The sequence below is a fragment of the Cariama cristata genome, unplaced genomic scaffold (genome assembly GCF_000690535.1).
Source record: "Cariama cristata isolate BGI_N322 unplaced genomic scaffold, ASM69053v1 scaffold11536, whole genome shotgun sequence".
NCBI classification, from domain to species: domain Eukaryota; kingdom Metazoa; phylum Chordata; class Aves; order Cariamiformes; family Cariamidae; genus Cariama; species Cariama cristata.
The window spans coordinates 149,138-164,475 of record NW_009621612.1 but is presented as its reverse complement, the minus strand read 5'-3'; the positions used below and the strand labels follow the sequence as shown (position 1 = coordinate 164,475).

At 36.4% G+C, this 15,338-nt stretch overlaps 1 protein-coding gene across 1 annotated transcript in view; it reads left to right on the top strand.

The window, feature by feature from the left end:
* The window catches only part of LOC104155770 (roundabout homolog 2-like), a 123,481-nt gene that overhangs the window by 36,440 nt on the left and 71,703 nt on the right, over positions 1 to 15,338 (top strand). Inside the window, exons 8-11 of the mRNA XM_009702043.1 lie at positions 563 to 728; positions 2,453 to 2,619; positions 6,862 to 6,983; positions 13,637 to 13,868. Coding sequence (XP_009700345.1) covers positions 563 to 728; positions 2,453 to 2,619; positions 6,862 to 6,983; positions 13,637 to 13,868 — 687 coding nt within the window. The remainder of the gene's footprint in view (positions 1 to 562; positions 729 to 2,452; positions 2,620 to 6,861; positions 6,984 to 13,636; positions 13,869 to 15,338) is intronic.

The window sequence follows — 15,338 nt, the reverse complement described above, 5'->3', positions numbered from 1 at the left end:
ACGCCTTGCATTTCATTGCTATTATCTTTGATGCCCATTGACCATTGCAACAATTTGTATTTGTCTCCAGTGACAGTGGTATGCTATAACTCTTCTAAAGAGGAGTATTAATAAACTGTGGGTTCACCCAGTAAATGACTTGGGCAAAAAAACTGTTATGCCTACCCAGAGGCTTATCAAAGTCCAGCATGCTGCCTGTGAGTACTGGAGTTTATCTGGATATAGGAACTTTCTCAGCCTTCTAGTAACTGAGATTTTGGTATTTTATGTGAATTTCAGCAAAGCTGGACTTTTTTGTTATTCTTTCTTTTCTTTTATATATTTATATATAACCTTTTGAGTTTTATGGGTTTTTTCTTTCGGTATGTACCTAAAGAATGGTAGCTCTTCATCCAAAAATATATGTGGTAATGCAATTGTTGACTTAGTTCTTTACAGATTAAGAACATTGGTTATGCTGATTTTGCAGAAGTTTGGCATATTTTTCCTTTTAATGTTCCGCTTTGATCATATTTATATAACTAAGGATAAAAAGTAATTGTTTTGTATTTGCCCCTCACAGAATCTGCTGGAGCAACAGTCAGTAAAAATTATGATATAAATGACCTCCCTGGGCCACCATCCAAACCTCAGGTCACTGATGTTACTAAGAACAGTGTCACCCTGTCCTGGCAACCAGGGACCCCTGGCAGCCTACCAGCTAGTGCATATATCATTGAGGCTTTTAGGTATGTGAATTATTCCACTTTTAATATCTTTCCTTTCTAATTTTGCTTAAACCCCAGTACCGGCTGTTCTCCTGATATTGTGGTGTTCTTTTGGACTGTACACGTACCATCAGAAGTGCATTAAAAGACTTAACTCCTATGGCAGGCATTGGTTCTTATTTTTCAAATTGATTTTCTTTGAAATTTATCACTATTTTCTAAGGGATTAATTAAAGTAGCATCTAACTATTTCTTCAGGTCAACAGGAATATAACAGGACAACGCAGTCATTATTTGTTACTTTTCCCTTAGCATTGATGATCAGTGAAGAGTCTCCTAGGGGAATGCTGCAGGTCAAATCATTTGGGCCAATGTGATCTTAACTATTATAGTACAAACAAGCTGAAAATAAATGGGTAGTCCTGAAGCCTCTCTGTATACATCAATTCCTGTTCTTGTTGAAGCAGCACCTATTAAAGAGTCAAAGCACTTTAAATTTCTTTTTTTTTACTGTTTTAGGTAGATTAAAACTTTTAACTGAAAAGGCTAGTGTTGATAATTTAGGATTTCATCCTGCAGCCTGAGGCTGAAGAGAATCCAACTGCTCCCTTCCACACAACAGCAATTAATACATGGTACGAAAGAACTCCTGGGCTCCAATTCAGCGAGTTTGTTTAAGCATGGACCATACCTCTCACACGTATCAGTAATACACACTTCGGCTTAAAAATGCACACATTCTGAAATGTTTTCCTTAATCAAGATGTTCAACAAATGACAAATAATTTAGTTCATCTTTTAATTAAAATTCATGCAAGAATTTGTCAAAAATCATATGCATGCAAATTTAGGAAGTTAGAGCGATAATGCCTCATCCTGCTGTGCTAATATGCAAGGAACGTTACTGTATGTGCAGACTGTTAATTTTATTCTGGAACTTATCCTTTATGCATTACATGAATGAAACAGTTAAAACAACATGCAACTCATAGCTTTCCATTTTCTTTTTCCTTTTAATATAGTTAAAGATTTTTTTTTCTAATGCTATACAACAAAGTGCAATAAAATAAAAATTTCTCTTTAAACTTTTGTGATATTTCACCCTAGATAAGCTTTAATGGCATCCTGTCAATAACTTTAGGAAAAGCCAGGCATTTTCATTAAAAGCTATTTTAACAATCACACTCCAAATCTCTTCATACAGTGGATTCTAATCTAATGATAATAATGTCCAATGGAAAATGTAGTGACAGAAAAAATATTCATATACTTTTCTTCATTCACGAGCATTTTTTCAGGAGGCTTTTTTGTAACTTTCAATATGAATTTAGTTCAAGGAGAATACTTTTCTTCCAATGACAATTTATTGACATTATTTACTTAGCAGTATAGAAAATTATTCTTTTAACAGGATTTTCTTTTCTAAGGTTTATGATCAAGAGTGGCCTGTTTATGATTCAAATTTACTTTACAGCTTTCCACACTTTCCTTTTGCAGGTATTTATTTTGGAGAGACAGCAAAAGCTTTTGCTTCTGTTGAAAGGAGAAATACTTTTGACAGCTGTGGGTTTTTGGTTTTTTTATCCCATCTTGATGAGTTAACTGAAACAAATATTTTCATTTTTACCCTGCTTTTACTGCTTTTTCCTATACTTAGACTTGATATAGGGTTACAAAAGTAGGTCCTTTTGTCTTTATTTTTCTTTTGCATTAGTTTATAATCTTCGACCCTCTTCTCATTGCAGTCAATCCGTGAGCAATAGTTGGCAAACGGTGGCTAACCATGTGAAGACCACTCTCTACACCGTGAGAGGACTGCGCCCCAATACAATCTACCTGTTTATGGTGAGAGCTATCAATTCACAAGGTCTGAGTGATCCCAGCCCTATGTCAGATCCTGTCCGAACACAAGGTAATAGTAATTTTTCAGCATTACGTGCTTGAGCTAAAATAGAAAGAAGGAACTGAGAGTTGACCAATAGGTCAGTCTGGCCACTTGACTTTAGCAGTCTAACTGAAGAAATAATGAATCGAGCTTAACCAGTAAAGATAAAAAATAGTCCAATGTTTGCTGTATCAATATGGAGCTTAGGTGAGATAGGTTAACTCTATAATCCTTTGTACATTGCAGACCTTTTGGTTTGCAGTTCACTTAGACTTAGTGTGCTCCTTGACGTTTTAATCAAAAGAATTGAACAAAATATCTGTAGCGTATTCATTAATCTGGTCCAACATTTAGGCAGAGAATTCATGTAAATTAAGGCATCTGCATGCTAAGAATATTTTGAAGTTACTCTGAGAAAATTATGGGTCTTCTATTTGTATACCTACATTTCTGAATTCTTTGTATTAATCCATTGCACAAACCAAGAGGGAAGGCTGAAGTGAAATCCCTCATTTATAGGGTGGTGATATAATTGATAGCTGTGATGCTCCATTGCTGTTGAATTGACCATTGAATTCTGTTCACATTACATCAAGCTCTAACTGCATATAACTGCCACAAACAAATTTCTCTTCACAGTATGGATTTTTTTGGCTTTGACAACGGATTGCTTGAATACTTCATTCAAGAGTGTAGTTCTATGTTAAACAGGTTAGAATACAGGAATTAATAATTTTTTAGAATCAGAATTTGTTTGAGTCCAAAATAATAGCTCCTCTTATGGTTAATTTAGAATGAGGTCCTTTGTCTCTGTTTATGGAAGTTATACAAGTTTGCTTGGAGATGGCATCCTGTGTCAGCCTCCAGCATGTGTAAGTGGTTTGGGTCCTTTGCTGGTCCTAGATGGAAAGAGAGAAACAAGAGCAGGGTGGTATTTCTTTATCACATAACCATCACATCCAGCCTCTCTCATCCCAGTCTATTCCTGAATAAATCTGTCCTTAATAATTGTCCCCTCAAAATAGTAACCATTACTGTAAATGGAGAAACAGAGCTGCTTTCTGAAAAACTGAAGGAGTGAGTTGGGCAGGGCTTTCATGGCTTGACTACCTATGGAGTATCACAAGTTTTCTTCTCCTTCTTACTCTCCCATTATTATAAGGTGACTCATGTTTTTCATTGCACCAGCCTTTTAGTCTGCATAACTTATCACCTAGCTAAAAAAACAACTTTGTTTGGCATTTGAGTGTCAAATATAGACTTTTTATCTGACATACTGACAAGCAATTTGATTTCAGTAAAAACATGTCTTTTAATTAGCTACAGCATGTGTTGCAGCTTCCATTTCCAGAAGCTGTTTAGCAGTCAAGCACACTGAGACATGTACAGGATTTATAGCTTCTTTGCAAGCCTGCAGTTTAATAGAATTAAATCATAAAATCAATTGAAAATTAACATAATGTTTTGATGTGATTTCTAATTATGCCTGAATTCAATTCAGGCTCACAGAAGCAGCTGACACACAGTCAAAAGCCTATTCACAGTGGTCATGGGGGAAGAAAAAAGCAGCTATAACAGTGCTATATAATATTAATTTGCAACAGGTGTCTCTGGTAACTTTGATAGCTGAGCATTTAATTTCCTATATTAAGTATAGCAAATACAAGTAATAGGATTTTACGCGTATTTTAACCAGTGGACTACAAGTAGACAATCAGGCACTTTCCAAAGGTTTACCTTATATGACTTATATCAAATAAGGACAGACAAATCAGTAATTACTCTAAGAAAAGAGTTGATTTCTTGTTTGGGTTATTAACAGATCAGACCATATATTAAAAAAAAAACTTTAAATAAACTATGTATAATCCTGTCCCTGGATTTTAAATTACTAATAGTAATAGCAACTAATAGTAAGTTCACTGGAAGCTGTTAAAAGAGAGGTTAGAGAAAATATATAACCAATTTAATTTTAGAGACCTCTGAATTATGACCAGAATATAGCTGCTTGAGCCAGTTTTCCTTGAGTCATGATTTTATTATTCCAGTACTTTGAGATATCCTTATAGAGAAACTGCTTTTCCACCAGGAGTCTCCTAGTAATGTAAAAATGACATTACACTGTGAGCATCACATGTGCATGTTTCCAAGTGTACATACCAGAAAACAGAATTCCACATGTACGTCTTGATACACGTTTCTTACTGTTATTAGCCCATGTTATTCCCCTACTTTTGGATATATGTCCCATTAAAATTACGAAATGCACTTCATACGAACACACTATGTAGAAATGTCTTTTCTCCTGAGTGAATATAGGTACTTGTTGGTTGTATACCACAGGATAACTTAACCTAAAATGTAGCCATAGGTAGCTGTAGGTGTTTTGTACCAAGAATCATAGCTTTTTGTGGATAGCAGCATAAATAATCATCCTGTAAATGAGTCTGAGTTGCTGTCCTATGGATTTATTTTATTATATCTCTGTTTCTTGGTCACTTTGAATAGGCATAATTTGCTAGACAAACTCCTTCACTGACATCCATATTTAGATTATATTCCCTTTGGAGATCCATGGAGCCATTTTCATTTGAATATCAGCAGAAACCTGTGGCAATATTGTTTATTGGTGGCTCAGAACCCATAACAATCCAGAATTATGAAGCTGAAATACTGATGATCAAAAACTGCTTTCTTTCAAAACCTGGAGGCATGTGATTCAAACTCAGTTGTTATATTTAAATGTTTCATTTTGAAGAGCCCTCTTAGTTCTTCTTAATAATATTTAGAAGATAAAATGAAATCACATGCTGCATACTCCCATATCTAAGACCACCAGAGGGGGAAAAAGCCCTTTTATGTATGTATTCTCTTCACAAGGACATGATATGGATCCAAAAAGAGGCAAGGTGTCTTTGGCTAGTGAATCCCATGGGAAAACCAAGCAGAATTCACAGATGCCTAGACAGACATGACCATAATGTATCGGGCCTTTTTGAATATAATCTGTGCTTGTGTTCCAGATCCCGTCTTCTGGAAAAATTACAAGCAAATTCCAGCAGAAATAGTCAGTATGTGTATTTCTAACAGCCATTATGCAACCCACATAGACAACTGTCATAGTAAGGGCATCTGTAACTGTTGACCATGAATGGTGTTGTGGGATCCTTGAAGGATCCATCAAAGGGATCCAGCCTTCACTGGCTCCCAGAAAGTACTTTCATTTCAGTCTAAGTCAGAGGGAAGGGACTTGCTATGGTGATATATTAGCTAGGTGATAGCTGTAGCCCAATATTCTCCTGGGACAATGTAACAGAAAATGATGTTTTTCGAGGCACTATCACTAAAAAGACACGTTGCACATTTCCTTCTCCATTTTCTGATACACATTTTGTGTTTGTAGTTTCTATTTAGCAAAAGTACTACAGCTTCATTCAGTTTAACACAATGGCATAACCCAAATGTGATCCTAAGAACTAGGTACTAGGGCCACATGTGATGCTGGCGATGGAGCCGCAGTTTTTCATGGATGTATATTAAGTGAGCAAATTCCTTCAGATTTTGACTAGAAGAAATAATTTCTCCACACACTTTGAAGGACTCTTTGACATAATCTTTAAAAGAAAATTTTTGTGGTAGTGTTTTTGTTGGCCTTTTATTAGATCAGAATCAGTTTGACTTCATAAATTAATTCATTTTCATGTTTGGATTAGATTTTGTTACCTATATCTGAAACGGGAAAATTTGCTTTGCAGAAGAAATTGCTATATTTAGTGTTTGCTTTCTTGTGTGTATGGTGTGTGGGGAGGGGAAGCTTAGTGAAGGTTTGGAAACATATAATGACTTAATGTCATGTATGCTCTAAGAAAATGAAAAAAAAAAAACCTGTTCATTTTCTTCAATTATACTAACCAGTTTGGTTCCAGACATCTGGGCAACATTACTATTATCTGAGTATTTTGGAACTAGTGAAAATTGCATCTCTGTCATCACTTACCAGATCTGAGAAAACTTTGCCGTCGAGTCTGAATACCCATTTAAACATCTTTATATTTCGTTATTTCCTAAATAGCTAAAGGTGAATGGTTTGTTTGCATTACTTGATAGACTTTGGAGTTCATATTTAAGCCTTAGTACTATATTGTTTTAAAAACAGTACTATAAAGGGTGTTTAAATCGGGTCGTTAAACTCTCCAGTAGTTCTTATTGATGCCATATATAACTCTTTTCATTAAAATAATGCTTTCATGTGCATGCCTGGCTTTGCAGATATCAGCCCACCAGCACAAGGTGTGGATCACAGGCAGGTCCAGAAAGAACTGGGAGACGTCATTGTACGACTGCATAATCCTGTCGTGCTGACACCCACAACGGTTCAAGTCACCTGGACGGTAAGGCTTCTGTTATTATTACCTTAACAGTACTTTAATTTTGCGTATTTATCCCTGCAGTTTTTTACTACCTTGAAAAGCTTCAGTCTTGACCCCAATGTGAGTGCTCTGATAAACTAACATTATACAGACATATATAAGTGGTAATGAAACGACCTTTTTATTTTCTCTTTCAAGTCAGGCAGATTCAAAGTTTTCAGTGTTCAACTCAAAGCAAGCTAGCTGTCTGCCTAGAAAAATATTATGAAAATGAATATGCTTAACACCATAATCTAAAGGATAACTGATCTGTGGACTCATTACTGTACATGTCAAAAAATAATCCAAGTTAAATATCAACATGAAATTGCTGTATGAAAAAACACTTTCCACTTCAAGGCGTAGGGACCTCTGACAATACCCTATTATTTGGTGACCCTAAAATGCAAAAATAGCTTTCCTATAGGATACTCGTAGTGAAATCAGAAGCACGTGGTGTTGATGCCTGATCCACTGTGTAGCATCTGGTTTTCTAGCATAAGCCTTACCCGCAATCAGTGGATATCCTTTCATTATAGAAGACCAGACTCTTTTTTGGCAGTACTTAACAACATTTCTATTTGAGGGGTCAAACTACTGGGTAGAATTTCTGATATAGCGTTTGGCTTTCAAAATTCTATGTTTCCCTTCCTGAGGCTTGAAGGAAAGGATTTGTAACCGTAGAAGGAGAGAGTTCCCAGGGCACTGCACACCAGAAAAGAGTGCTTTACTCTTGGGGTACCTGCCTCAGAGGAAGGAGAGCCACGGGTGGAAGAGTGAGAGAAACAGTGCTGTGCTGCACATCACCGAAACAGCTGTGTAATGTACATTGAATTCTGCTAAAGGGGTATTCACAACAGTCAGGGTTTTTCTTCTATATGTAATATTGCTAAGAGGTTAATGTGTAGGGGGGATTAGACAACAGGAGATAGGAAGTGTGGTGATAGATTGTGTATTATAAGGATTACTGTTAGGTTTTGCACAACTCAGCCATATTTATGAAGGTTTATGCACCGTCCTTGTTCTGGCAGATTTCAGTCATCAGGGGGCAGATTAGAATAGAGAAACCCCAAAATTTGTCTTTCTTAGAAGATTACTTAGAAAATGTATCGTTGCATTTTGCCATTGATGATGTCAACATGCAGCTTGCCTTTCTAAAAATGCTGTCTGTTTCAGCTACGTAAGTCCAGGCCAGGCTGACTAACCTTTGTAGCAAACCTTTTTGCCCAAGCAGACATTTGCCCAAGCAAATGGGTCAGTAGTTTAGAAACTTTGGCTGTCAGCAGCCAGTAATTTTAAACCTGAATCACACCCATGTGGTGCCCCTTCAAGTCCTTTCTTGGGTGTGACAGCTATTAGAAATAGTTTCTTAGACTTGCTTTAGCATACGCTACAAAAGAAAGCCCCGATATCAACAGAATTCAGTTTATCCAATGTAACCAATGTCATTATATTATAATGAAATATATATATGTATTTATGTGTGTGTGAATATAGATATAGGTGTGTATGTGGGTGTATCTATCTCAAAGAGTCTCTTGGTGCCCCTACTGAACAAGTAATGAGTGAAGAAACATGGTAAAGTAAAAGTAAATTGTTAGGGATGCTATGGATATCAGCTTATTGGGAAGATCCCCCAAAGCAGTGACCCTCTGCCACCTGACAAGCACACAGGTCTCTGTAGAGACATTTCAGAATTGCCCAAGGGAAGAAAGACACAAAAAAAGATCTCTGGAACAGCTAATTAGAAACTTTACAGCAACCAGAACAAAACCAATTAATTAACCATAGTCTCTAGGAAAAAAGCCACTCTATCCAGAGAATAAAGTCCACACTATTAATATAAAATGGTTAGATAGTGTAGCTGTCATACAAAAGGACAGAAGTGCCATGAGAGTTGTAAGACTCTTTGTGTTGACTTTCTGCAATCCTTGATTACTGAGTTTCTGGCACCCTGACCCTGACTCCCAGCAAATTAACACCAATTTCTCCCTTTTCTGAGATTGTTTTGGGTTTACTTTCTCTTTTTTTTTTTTTTTTTCCAAATTTGAGTTTAAAATTTCAGAAACAGTTCTCTGCTACTGTGTTGCAATTTTAAAATATCCACATACATATACACACATATTTTGTCTGTTTTAAAAGGTCAGGCTTACAAAGTCAGTGTTAAAAAAAAGAGGAGGAAAAAGAAGAGGAGTATCAGAAGTTAAGTTTTCACTGTCGCTTAAATTGATTCCTCTTGTGCATAGGTATTAAAGTGTAGCTGTAATTATCTGGTCACATACAGGATCTCATCTTCATGGAGCTATTCAACATTTCTTTTTATCTTCTTTATTCATTCTGTGGTACCAGGTCTTATTAAATTCATACCATTGAAACCTTGCATTGAATAAAAAAATTATTAGTTTGTCTCACATTCTTGCTTGTCTGTCATGCTCTCAACCGTAACATTTGGGTGCTTCACAAATAATACTGAATTTAACATCACAATGGTAAAAATGTGTCATTATCCTAACTTTACACATAAAGAGGTGAGGTGAAGAGATACTTATTGCTGATGAGACTTACAGAGTCAGATATGCCTACTGTTATCAAATGGCTAATTTTAAACCTTGGGCCTGATACATTTTTACTGTTATCAAAACATTTTGCATTGAAACGTCATATGATGTACTCCAAGCACTTTTTCAGCCGATGTCAGCTGTAGTTCAGCACTTCTAGCTTCACTAGGCATTAAACTGAGATTTTCATTACTGGCCAAACGTGAAAAATTTCCTAGCATTACAAAGGAGCCCTATGGCACAAGCAGGAATAAAAATCGGTTCTTGAATATGGCAAAAGAATTGTTGCTTTGAAATTCTGACTGCCTCCTAGGAGGCTACCAGGCGGAAGGATAATTCGTTTACCTCTGTCTTTTAATTTGACGTTGATTTTAAATGAATGTACTTCACTGGAAGCTTTAAGAGTCAAGTCCTTTAGACAGTCTTCCAGTGTATCATCACCTTTTGTCTGGTTCCTGTAGGACAGGTAAATGCTAGTGCTGTTTGCATTTCCAGAGGTTACTGTGAGTCTGTACTAGTGAGTTCAGCACAGTGTGCATGGTATTGCAGGATGGAGAATGTGGAAGATGGAGAATTGATGTGGGAGCAGAGTATTTCTTAGGATATTTTAGGGTAGAAATTTACATATTACAAAGCTTATTGCAAAATGTCTTTAGGGTGCAGATTAGCAGGTTTGCCTGAAAGGAGCTTATATTTGCAGCATAAGGTGCATTACGAGTTTCTTGCCACCTTTTTAACAACCTAATAGCCTAACTGAAGGATCTAATAGCCACTGAACCTGTCTCGTGTTCAGCTGCAGTAGGTGCAGATTTGAACATGCAGGAAAAATGAGTTTCCTGTTCTGCAGAAATGGAGAGCTGTCGTCAGTTTTGTAGATACCTCCCGCACTACGTATTCATCATAAAAGAGGGTGAGAAGGAGCATGCAAGACCAATTATGCTTGTAGGTCGCCTTAAAGCATTAGGTCAGAGCTGAGCAGAAGCTACCCAGTAATTGCTCTCTTCTGTCTTTTAAAGGAGCAGATATCTGCATTTTCTGCCATCTGTCTTTTGAGGGAGAAAGTGTATCTTTAGATCAGCAACTGTTGCAGCTCTTCTGAGTGGATGTCACTGCCGCTTGCATAAATTCAAGAGTAGTTAAAAGTGCCAGAGGAAGACTAGAAATATTCTCTGATCCCACTATTCAGCCCAGAGAATTCCTGCCATCTCTGTAATAATGCTAAGTACCTTGTACGAGAAAGTGGCAACTATTTTTATAAAAAGAGAAAGGAGAATGCCTAGAAATGATTACATTCTTTCATCAAATCACACTACATGTTTCTGCGACTGTGCCTGTGTGTGAACATGTACCAAACCTAGAGAGCTGTTTGATGCTTAGCACAGCTAAATGCAGTTCTTTAATGCTAAGCATAGTTTTAGTGGCCTACTGTTGGCATGACACGTAATTACCACATAACAAATGGAGGAAACAATGAAGTAACAGGCTTTGTATTATATATAAGGCTGTGTGTGCATGCATATATGGACATATACACATATATATGTGTGTGTATATATATATGTGAAATATACCTGTCTTATACCTCACGAATATCTCTGGTTAATCCGTGTAACTATCCAAGAGTACTTTTTTAAACTTCAAACAACACAAAAAATCCACCTTTCTCAATGAAGTGAAGTGCCTTCTGAGTAGTTTCCCAACATTTTGACCCTGTGAAAGGCCCTGTTCATTCAGACTAGCTTTAAGTGGACTTGAGAGAGCTTTGTGTCCTCTCCTTGATACTGAATGCAACTGGATGTTTATAGAAAACATGAAAAATGTATAGGATTTTCTCTCCTAAGTACTCTCTCAGACTCTGAGCAATGGAATCACTGTCAGTAATCTGAAATTTGGGCAGGTCACTCAGCCCTGTTGTAATCAAACTTCTAATAGAAAACTCTATGAAACTTGTGTGAGCCCCAAATCAAGCTAGTTTATAGCACGCATGTACATGACAACCTTGTTTTACTCCTGCGTTCTGTTTTCGTATCCCTTGTATCGTTTAGTCTTTTACGTTATGAACTTACAAGTCTAGGAGGAAAAGAGGTGTATGAATAATTTGTATATTAACTAATATGTAAGTAGATACGAAAGTGTGATGGTCTCCAAATTAATATACTATAGGAGTCCAGTTCTTCTCAGTGAGTTGGGTGCTTTTGTGTTTGTACCATGCCATACGAACAGTTTCCATACTGTTTGGTAGCAACACACAGTTACTGTTCAGCCTAGTCAGTTCTGAATTTTCAGATATTCTCCACTAGGCAGCAGTCAGTAGAGCTTAAAAGCACAGAAAAGACAACATGGAAAGTTCTAACAAAGTTATGCTGTCTTTCAGCATAACTTCTAACTCAGAAGTTAGAGGCAGGAATCAAACTCACTGTTTGGTTCTTAAACATCATAGCCTTATATTGTAATTTAGGTTGAGAATCTGTATTACATAGTGCATGAAAGTGTTATTCTTGCTGAATTTTGTAGTAAACATGAGGTTCATAAAGTCTTTATGTCCGTAAAACAGTTAATCAAAGTCAAACATGGATACAAACAATTTACTCTGATTTACAGACTCCCTTCATCTGGAAACAGCTGCTTAATGTTCTTCTTAAAAACACAGCTTGATTCTTTCAGTATTAACAAGCTATTATTGTGAGTTATATCCCTCTTTCAGTGCATAAATTCACTTAAAGTGAATGTAGAGAAGTTTATAAAATGCAACCTTAATGTTGTTGTAACATATGTTGCAAGGTTTTTAACAGTGACAGTTTTGATGAAAGACATTTCTGCTTTGCTCTCATAAATAAAGCTTTCTTCTTGCTTGCCCTGCTTTTTAATGCCTAGGAATCTGTGTCCCCTCTGAATGCCTCAATAAACTGTAACAAGATTATAGGAGAAGCGTAAAAGACCCTGGTTTGTGTTTTCAGCCTTAAATTCATTTATTCTTAAGAGAAGTCAAACAAATGTATCTCTAATTCTGAAATATCTTTGAGCTAGCAAATTGTCAAGAATAGAAAAGAAATCCTACTTGTTGAATCTTAGTTATAATCCAGAGATTTACCAAACAGCTAGTTGTAGGGGCTTGTTATTTGTGCTGCACTTTCTTTGGATCTTTATTTGATGGCTACAAAAGCAGCTGGGTTTAGTTGGTTGTATCAAATTGGTTTGACTCTATTTTCAGACGAAATTCATACAAACATCCCAATAGCTCAAATCATTGTTTTCTGGCTTTTTTTTTTTTTACCCAAAAGAAAAGATACATGCAACCTCTTCAAGTTAAAACGCATTTTAAGTTTTTCCTTCAAATAAAATTCCTATTTATAGCTATGAAAGGTTAGAATTGTTAAACTTCTATGTATGGTCCAATCTTGAATTGTACTTGCCTAGCAACATATAAAATATAAACCAAAACCAACATTCCATCTCCATCTGATGGCCTGAGAGCCCCAGGATGCAAAGAGGCTGCTTAGACTGTGAACACAGGGAGCAGCACATGTCCTTGGAAGTTGTTTTCTCTGCATCTGTCTTATGTTTATTTTACTTTCCTGAGCATCTCATGAAAAGATGAGCTGTGAGCCAAGTAACAGACTAACTGAAAGTGTGTAGGGTATCTTCAAAGACTTGTCCTTTTCTGAAAAGAATTTGTTTTTCTTTTCTTCTCATATTTCTGCACATCGGTAGCCAAGATGTGCTTAATAAGTTTACATGCAGTAAGCATTATGCCAAAGATCTCGTTTCATGATTGGTTGCAGGGGTGGGATCTTGTTTTATGATTTAAGGTGGTATTTGTCATGGTGTATAGAGCTGGAGAAAATAAAATAGAAAGAAATGTTCTATAACAAGTAATGTGAGAAAAATGTTCTTCATAGACAATTCATCAACAGTGACTTACAAAAAGGCAGTTTGCTTTTTAAATTCAGTGTCTTAACTGTTAATATTCTCTTTTTCACGAGGACAAAAGTATTACAGGCAAATGTTTTGTTTTCTTTTTATACAGTTTTGTTACTTTAGTATGTTTATTGACATATTATTTAATGCCATTTCTAGGTTGACCGCCAATCCCAGTTTATTCAGGGCTACCGAGTAATGTATCGCCAAACATCTGGCCTACCTTCTCCAGCTGTATGGCAGAATTTGGAGGTCAAAGTCCCAACTGAGCGCAGTGCTGTCCTCGTCAGCTTGAAAAAGGGGGTCACTTATGAAATTAAGGTTCGCCCTTATTTCAATGAATTCCAAGGAATGGACAGTGAATCAAAATCTGCTCGTACAACAGAGGAAGGTTAGTAAAATGGTCAGAAAAACAACAGGCTTCCATACCTAGCACTGGTGGTGAAATCAAGAGTGACCATTTTGATTATTGTGTGTATGTGTATATTCAGCTCTATTTCTTCCACATGATTTCTGTTTGTTAGGTAATAGGGTTGGCATTAGAATTCAATATAATGTTCAGTTTTCTGCTGTAAGTATTCTGTGAGAAAGCACTGGGCCAGTCCTATATTGTTGTGGCTGGTACATCCTTCTAATGTACAGGTGGCTTTGAGTCTTCCAGAAAGTGTGCACTGCAGCCGTTCTTTTACAACCGGTGTTGCTGCAGTAAAAGACTTTTATCTGCACTTTGAAAATAAAACTAATAAATGAAACCTTTTACAGATGAGTGTTTGATATTAAGCATATCTTTCTGAATGGGTAATAATGTGGATGAACAGTTTGGTTGGGAAATGGGGGCTAGTGAGGGACGGATACTTAACTAATCTGAAGGAACTCCTGTTTCAAGGACATGCCACTTTATTGTTTCTGTTAGTACAGTGTTCGTGAAACTGCCCTATTTAGTCCTTCGGAGGATTTCCTTAAGTGCCTTTCTGTGAAACGCGCAGGATGCAGACATAGTAGACTGGTTACACTACTGAAATGCACAAACATACATATCTGTAGCATGTAGCAAGGTATATAGTTTTGCTAAAACATATACACTCCAGGACTGCTTTTTTAATTGAAAAGTAAAGGGAATGAGGTGAGTAATCTTTATCTTTTTTCCCTTGGAAATGTACAAGAAACCTATCCTTCTACCTACCTAATGCAACCTTTGCCTGAAAAATCTCTCCTATAAAAGTAGAAGGATGATCATAACAATGAGGGTTCCTCTTCTCTCTGTTTCATTGATTTGTTTCAAAGCAAGGGGAAGAAATACTGATGAAGTTTCAAAATGCTGATATGGTTTCAATGGGTTTTGAGTGCACTCTTTCCTTCCTATTGAAGATGCATCTTAATCATTTACGGTAGTCTCCTGAGGTTTAATTTAGTGCTGATTGCCAAGTACTTTTTAACTCTAGAACAGACTCGCGTATTACTCACTTTTCTCTTTTATTTGTTATGATTATTGCCCAATAAGTAAGTAATCCTGAAGATAACTTGGTTGCCATTTGTACTTTATAGACGAGGAAATACAGGGTCCTGCAACATGTAGAAGACTGTGTAGGAAGGCATTACTTGTCTGATTTAGAATTTGGGACTTTATGGTTCCCATTTCTTTGTTCAGACTATAAAGCTTAAATCAATCAGAAAAGAATATCTTTGCAGCAGTCTGAACAAAGTTTTTTTTTTAAAAAAAAAGAAAATAGAAAAAAGCTTTCTACAGGTGAAATTGCTTCTCTAGAGTTAAAATGTAGATTTTGTCCCCTCACCACCAGATTTTCTTCTTGACCAATTTTGTTTATTTAGTTCATCTAACTGTCTCTTGCTAAAGGTAAAT